Here is an 8531-nt window from a genome sequence, read left to right on the forward strand (position 1 = left end):
GCGACAATTCATTTTTTTGGTTTTATCGCCTGTGACAATTTATTATTTTGGTTTTATCGCCGGCGACAATTCATTAGTTTGGTTTTGTTGCCCGCGACAATTGAATATTTTGGTTTTGTCGCCCGCGACAATTCATTATTTTGGTTTTATCGCCCGCGACAATTCATTTTTTTGGTTTTGTCGCCCGCGACAATTGAATATTTTGGTTTTATCGCCAGCGACAATTGATTATTTTGGTTTTATCGCCCGCGACAATTGATTATTTTGGTTTTATCGCCCGCGACAATTAATTTTTTTGGTTTTGTCGCCAACATTATTAGCTTTTGAATAATTAGGCCAATTAATAACGTTATAAAGACTTATGCTTTCGCCTATTTTGAAGTCGATTAATCTGATATAGTACGGAAGCGATAAAGGGCCTCGAGTTTTCATGTTCAAACTCGACAAGTCGCCATATTTATGTCGATATATCGCGATATATCGTGTCAAGTCCACATGAATATGTCTACATATCGTGACGTTTTCACGACAAATTTCGCTTATTTGCTCATTTTCCACGGGACAAGCCGTCATTTGAAGACATGTCTAAATGTAAGATGAGGACGCCAGTAATATGACGACTGAGTTTCAAGTCGTCATGAATATGTCGACTTGTCGCGAGGAAAATGGTTAAGAAAACGAAATATGTCGTCAAAACGTCACGATATATCGACATATTCATGTCGACTTGACGCGATACATCGCAGTATGTCGACAATAATATGGCGACTTGTCGAGTTGGAACGCGTCATCTCCGAGGCCCCTTATCGCTTCCGTAGATATAGTGTCGAATATTAAGGTCATTTTGGCAGATTCTTTTTTTTTAAAAATGATATTAAAGCGATCATTCAAGTGATCCTACTTAATGAAAGATCTACGGAAGCGATAAAGGGCCTCGAGTTGTTGCGTTCCAACTCGACAAGTCGCCATATTTATGTCGATATATCGCATCAATTCGACATGAATATGTCGACATATCGTGACGTTTTGACGACTTGAAACTCAGTCGTCATATCACTGGCGTCCTCATCTTTCAGCAACGCCAGTCACATGGAGTCGTAGGTGTTCTACTTTCTGCGACGCGACACGACTGTCATAACCAACCGAACAAGTATATTGAAAAAAGTTTTTTCTCCGAACCGAAAGTATTAAGTATTTCGTTCAATCGAACAGAATTGTTTTCATTCAAACATTCGTTCGAAAAAAATTGTTTTCGCTCAACCAAATTTTTTTTCATTTCAACAATAACATAGCTTTTTATTCGAACACATTTTTTGTCAGAATGAAGAAAATTTTTGGTTCAAGCAAAAAGCGTATTGTTCTATCAAACAGAATTATTTTCTTTCGAACAAGATTTTCTTGTTGGAACATTAAGTTTTTTGGTCGAACAGCGCGTTAAGGTCGATTTGGAAATTTACTCGGTCAGGTATATGTAATAAACAGAAGACAACTCAGGATACTACCATGCGTGACTCCACTAGTTAGATCGACTTATTCCAAGATGAGGTGTTCCGTTGATTTCGGCTACAAGTTTTCGTTCAGAGATAACTGCTGAGCCATTTGAGCGACCTATCATGGATACTGTTTCCTAATAGCCTGTTTAGTAATGGTTGATGTTGTGCATTATCAAATGCTTCGTCGAAATCCACCGTTGAACAGGATTCTAAGACTGTGCAGAAAACCCGTTATCGCTGCTTTGCAGCTATATTTTGAATTGTTTTTCAAATTCTTGGATGGCTCTCTTTTCAAATTGTTTTCCATGGCTGGTCGCTACTCATCTAAAATCTATATTCGATATGACACACGCTGGGATAACTTTTCCATATTTCGCCACTTCGTTGCCTTACATACATCTCCGAATTTCGAAGCAGTTATCCTCCAGGATCGATGTCTAAACCATTGAGGGCTGTTTGCCTGGTTTATTGTTTCTCTTTCTATTTTGATGGCTACTTTCTCAGCAACCTATAAGTAGATTTATACAATACTATCAGAATTTATACATTTTAGCCATTGAGTTGTGGAACTAGTCTTTTCGTAGTAATGAGTTATCTTACTTCAAACAAAATACACTTCACACTCGACAAAAAGGTACAACATGAACCTGGGTTTTCCATGTATCCAATATCCATATTATACCTTTTTCAGGTTGAAGCTCATCTTCCAGTTTCTGACCACAAACGGAACACAGATTGTTTAGGTCGTTTGGGAAATTTACTGGGTCCTATACATTTTGGGTTACTCAGTATATCATTCATCAGTACAGTGAAGAGGAGACGACTACACCAGTAAAATCGCTGTCTTTGCCCACTAAATCATGGTCATCCAATCAAAAGACTTCACGCTCATTCCATTTTGACCAATGATTTGGTCGTTTCCAAGATGGCCGCCGCAGCCATTATCACAAATCACATTTTTTATTATAAATTTGGAAACAACTGACCTACACTAGTAAAATCGATGTGTTTACCCACTAAATCATGGTCAACCAATCAGATGACATTATGCTTATTCCATTTTGACCAATGATTAGGTAGGCCAGTTGTTTCCAAATTTATAATAAAAAATGTGATTTCTGATAATGGTGGCGGTGGCCATCTTGGAAACGACCAAATCATTGGTCAAAATGGAATGAGCGTGAAGTCTTTTGATTGGATGACCACGATTTAGTGGGCAAAGACAGCGATTTTACTAGTGTAGGTCACTTGGTTGCAAAGTTATGGTCGAAAATAAGATTTTCAGTAATGGCGGTGGTGGCCATTTTTAAAAACGCCATATTTTAAATATAAGGGGTGATCTCGCTTGTGTCTTTGGATAATTATCATCCTATCACCCTATGGTAACACTGTGCAAAAGGGGACTTTGTAGCATGACTTGAAGTCAAAAATCACTTAACCCACCCACTAAATAACCAACTTGTCCAGTCATCAATGGTTTCAGGCAGGCCTAATTTACTGTTTGAAGACCTTCCTTTCATAAAACCGTGTTGAATTTCCAATAGCATGGTGCGGCTGTATCAGCATACATGCCATCGTGGTAGACACAGTACCCAGACAAGAACAATAATATGAACAAAGGCTGTGCAGAAAACCTGTTATTGCTGCTTTGCAGCTATATTTTACTTACTTTCTTCTTTGTAGCTGCTCCAACAATTCCAGTAAAACATATTGAATTCGTAGGTTGGACAATCTTGAAGCTACACGCATCAATCCTATTGGATTCTAACATCAATCTCTATTTCTCCAAACCCTTGGAACCTGCTGATATTTCCCTGACACTAGCCAAACGATACTGGAAATAGCCCTTGATGTGTTCCTCTAAAATTTCTGATATGATATCCCTGTGTGATTTATCTAGTTGCCTGAATCCTGTTGGTGGTGAATCAGGCAGTGTAGTAGATGGAAGGATGATTGGTGGGGATCTGAAATCAAAATTCCATTTGAATGCCTCTAATCTTAAAACCAAACAACTTGTCATTAAAACCAAATAGAAAAACACTCCAGGAGGTGCTGCCATCTTGCTTGAATATCATCTAAACGCAAAGGGATTTTTCTTAATACAATTTGATTATGCAATATTATCTTGAGATTCAAGTTTAACTCTTACCTTTCAAACAAATCTGCTTTTCCGAACCTGGGTCTTGGCTCCTCTTCTAGAAAGCTCCTCTTTCAACTGTGGAACTGTTAATTTCCTGAATTTGTCAGCCATTGTTTTACCTCATAGACCATGTATGCCATGCATTGCCTGCATTAAGTATTGGCGAGCCCTATTCCGTTTGTCATATCTGGACTTATCCATCGAACTTCCATTTTTATTTTTCGTTGCTCTTAGATACTCTGTTTCTTTTCCTTTGTTTTAGTTTTATCTTGACTTATTTATAGTTTGTTGTTCTGTAATCAATCATATATCTACTATCTCTCTTAGTAATAAATTATCATGTCACTCATCAATTTATTTGTATTTACCCTTCTCACTCAGTTTAGTTCTCTCTAATACATGTCAGTATAATAATACATAAATACTGTTGTTTTTTCCATTGACTATACTCATTCACCTGATGAAGCTTCTATACAATAGTAGCGAAAGCTTGTGCGTCAAATAAAAAGTTTACCTATATAGTACTACTCCTCTCCTTATTTAGATTATCATCAGTCATTCTATGCAGCGTGTTAGTTACATCATCTATTGAAATGGGGGCTGAACACGCATGAATGGGCATATATGCTGTAAAATATGCCCTCTGCTCTGGTTATTGCTACTGATTGTATCTCTCTTAAATGAAATGCTGCTCATTTTAAATGAAAAAGCAAGACCAAAAGAACAAAATAAAACAAATTTGATGGTGATTTCTCTTCTAGTTTTGGTTTTATGTATCTCGGCCTAGCAGGCAGAATTTTAAAAATTTTACATTTTTCATATACCAATGTCGATTGAACGACAATGAACATTTGAAATGGAGACTAGATGTCCTAGAATGAAGCAAAAGCTATTCAAATCTTACCCGATAAGAGCTAACCGCGGTTTTACATAATGTGTAGCATGGGATAATCCAAGTGGAAACACGGCTCTGCTGTTTAAATCGATGTTGACAACTGTTGGAGGAAGCTGCTTTGTTGAAGTGGAGTCTATTTTGATTCCCATTAATGAAAAATGTAAAACGAAGAAAATATATACACAAATAACACATAAACAATGAATGTATGTGAACGTATGTACAAATCAAATTGCATTGTTCATTCAAATTATTAACATACCTGGGATGAAAGTTGACAGAAACTGCCCAAACCACTGTCCAGCATTTACAGCCAAATTATCTTTTTCCTTGTTATCCCACTGCAAACAATACATGTGTAATAAATCATTACAACATTGTAAGAATCTTTATATCAAAAATGATTATCAGTTTCAAAGTAGGCCAAGTCAAGTTGCTTTATTCATACCAGGTTAATTTACATATTCATATCCAGCACGCAACATGAATTGAATGAAACTATGGTGAGACCAGAAACTGAGTATTTCTGACAATAGCCAAATAATTTTTAGGAAGAAGCACCATTTTTGAAAATGTGCAAAAAGATTTAACCCTTTCAGTACTGGCCATTTTACATGGTATAATACTGAGATGATTTTTTGGGTGAAACCAGTGTCTCCAGTTAACTAAGCATTATCAAATTTCCCTCAAAAACTTGAAAAATGTGTAAAAATTGCTGCCGCGAACAACAATGGCTGCCAGTTGGCCATCTTGAATCTGACAGGGCTAGTTTTCGGGCTGAAGGTGTGTCTAGGGTAGATACATATGTGTAATCCAAATATAAAGATGATATAAAAATGATCAACAATTTTTTGAAATTGAGGTTTGAGACTCATCTGTTTGATAACTGGACATTTAGATTCAGTGCAATTGAGAACTGTCATGGATATTGAATAATCTAATTTAACAGCCACAGCCCATTATATGCCTGCATTACTAATACTGATGTTTTAGATTTTGTAAATATTTTTGCTCCAGGATGTTCATAGACATCTGTTCCATCTTTTTGAAGACTTGAGACTTTTTCATAAACCTTCAATACAGTGTAAAATGGATTAAAATCGATGTTTTAGTTCTGCCCATGTTTGCTGGGCCTATTAAGTCCAATATCAGGTCAAGGTCAGAATAATGATAATAATCATGGGGCCAAAGGGATCAAGCTGATGTTTACCACTTGTACTCAAAGCATTGAGGATCCACTCAACAAGTGACTCCTCAATTAAAACCAAAGACCAGTCTAGAAAATTCTAGTGCTACAAAGACATGGTTTAAACTAGGCAGCAGTAGATAAAGAAGTTCTTTAATTTCCTAGAGAATTTAACGATTGATTGTCCAATGAAATATGAATGTACATACATAGGCATTGTTTACAGCATCAACAAAACTGTCACTCTTGAGGGACATTAATACTTTAGCTTGTTCCCTTGTTGTCGACCAAATAAGATTACTTCTTGTTTCAGAGAGCTGCAATAAAAAATAAAAGACCAATGATCTTGTACTCACCTGACCAAACATAAACTACATAAATTTAGACTTGTCCTACACAAGTTTAGACTGTGATCTTGAGGTTTACGGATTAGACGTTGGTCTTATTGTTAGGGCGGGTGGCAAGAGGAAAGAGGAAGATCAATATACACATTGCCTTTAGGGCTTTCTAAGGAACAATCAAAATCAAACTACAAGTGCAAATGTTTCAATAAGATTCACATTTATTCACATCAGATAATAACATTCATATCAACAACGATCAATATGATAATAGGCTAGGCCTAATCATACCAGAAGTTTGTAAGTTGAAAGCTATTTTGGAAATAATTGAGAATTTTCTTCTTTGATGAATCTTTCCATTCTCGGTGTATCTGTAAGGGCAAAAAAATTGTTACCTTCTTCGTTATTTATAAAGGAAAATTGTATGCTCAAAAGTGACCCGGCAGGCAGCATTTTATTTTTATTTTTTCCATAAAAAAGTTTGAAATTTGACATATTTCCATCAGGCTGGCCTTTTTTTATTTTTATTTGAAAAAAGTTTCCCCTAAAAAAATTTAGAATGAAAAAAATAAAAAGTACAGGATATGGTTTTCAGAAGTTCCTTCTATCTGTCAAATATCATTCTAATAGGCCTATAGGTCAGTTTGATTGCCAGATGTCGGATCATTCATGCGTACCTACCTGTTTTTCCCAATTTTCGAGGGTACGTCAACTATTCAACTATTTTTTCTAAATAGCGAGAATGGAAACAATAACCAAGAGCCTTGTTTAGCTGCCAGGCCATGGATCATTCACCGTGGCTTTTTCTGCCGTGGCTACAAAGCGTTCTATGGAATAAGCTTTAGTAAATAGCAAAGAAAAACCATTAGAATGGGAAGTTATTTTCATTCCATGAAAATACTAATTAAGTGCTATGATTTAAGAATCTAAAAGTAAATGAAACTATAATTCTCGAAATCCATGACAAGAATCATTATCATCAGCATGAATAAGATACAAATTACAAGAGTTCAAATTAGATTTGTTCGTTTGGGCCCCCTTTGCTAACAGAAGTGCACACAATCATTGATGCACATGGAGTGGACTAGTCTGAATGCCAGTCTACGTTATGCGTTCCATAACAAGGGCTTGATACTAGACAAGGAGTGTTGTAGTAGGTTCTAGTCCCGCCTCACGCTATTCGGCATCTGATTTTAAACAAGTAAAATTGTTTCCATTTACTACTTATATTGACCGGCCAGCCGGTTTTTATTTTCATCATAAAAAGAAGAAGGTAGCCTGGGGGCAATTCACTCGAGTGGGAAATCTATGTTAGCGCTTGGCAACAACCAGTTTCAGATTCAAGATACCATGACGAGTCAGAAAAACCATGTTGCCATTTTTTCTATTGTTTTCTTCGACAATGCTTCAGATTGTTGGTTTGGCGAAGGATATTTCTTCGACAATGCTTCCGATTGCCAGATTGTCGAAAGAAATTTCCTCGACAATGCTTCTGATTGTCGGATTGCCAAAAGAAATGTCTTTGACAATGGCCTTGGCTTATTAATCTGTGCTGTTATTCGCCGCCTGAACTACTTAACCAGAAAACGGAGTTGAGCTGATTTTTCCGAAAAGAAAGCCCAAGGTAATTATACCAGTAAGAAATGTGACCACGGGCTAAAAAAATTCAGTGTTTGACAAGTGTGCCACAATATTGAGGTCTGATATAATGAATATATTTCAGCTAGTGAAAACCGAATATAATGGTGATTTATTGGAATTAGCAAAGCAACAAAACGGTCGTATTCCAGAATCACTTATGTCGTTTTGTGTTCACTAGTCCAGGGAAACGATAACAAAATGAGCACAGATGAGAGGCAGCTCTAAGCAATCTGACGCATATTGCCAGACTTGTGATGAATGAAGCAAAATAAGATGAGGTACCTAAACTGAGGTACTAAAACTGAAACTCCAGGTGGATTTAAAAGGTTCCTTAACAAAGAGAATGTTCAATCGCTTGCAGTTGGTATCAAAGTACATATGCTGACGAGAAGCAAACGTCTAATACAGTTTATCCATTCATTTGGTCTAAGTGTGGATTACGCTGGATTTTAAAGGATAGAAACACAGCTAGCAGAGTCTATCATTAATGCATTCAGCAGAGACAAGATTTACATCCCTAATTGGAAAGAAAAAGGTTCACCAATATTTTTTGCAATTGATAATATTGACTTCCTAGAAGATACAGCTGATGGAAAAGGGACCTATCATGGCATCGTAACTGTGGTCTTTCAACCAGCCGGTAACCATTCTTTCAAGTCACTGCCACTAGTAAAATTATCAGGCAAGCGATCACTTACAATACCAACTACCTTAACCAGCATTGACCGGACAGTGAACTGTACACGCGCACGGAAATCTACTGAATTTATCAGCTATTCACCCAATACCGAGGACCAAACCACTGAATGTCATATGGCAGATGATCGAGCGTGGT

General features: G+C 36.8%; 1 protein-coding gene across 2 annotated transcripts in view; it reads right to left on the reverse strand.

Annotated features, from left to right (window-relative positions):
* LOC141915408 (ubiquinone biosynthesis monooxygenase COQ6, mitochondrial-like) overlaps nt 1–8531 on the reverse strand; it is a 143425-nt gene that overhangs the window by 50878 nt on the left and 84016 nt on the right. The window contains exons 7-9 of one of the 2 annotated variants that reach the window (XM_074806927.1): nt 5924–6031; nt 4791–4869; nt 4538–4661 (exon numbers count right to left, since the gene is read on the reverse strand). In XM_074806927.1, coding sequence (XP_074663028.1) covers nt 4538–4661; nt 4791–4869; nt 5924–6031 — 311 coding nt within the window. Of the gene's footprint in view, nt 1–4537; nt 4673–4789; nt 4870–5923; nt 6032–8531 lie in introns of both variants that reach the window. The other variant, XM_074806925.1, reaches the window with a different exon arrangement.

Source organism: Tubulanus polymorphus, chromosome 1 (assembly GCF_964204645.1).
Source record: "Tubulanus polymorphus chromosome 1, tnTubPoly1.2, whole genome shotgun sequence".
In the NCBI taxonomy this organism is placed as follows: Eukaryota; Metazoa; Nemertea; class Palaeonemertea; order Tubulaniformes; family Tubulanidae; genus Tubulanus; species Tubulanus polymorphus.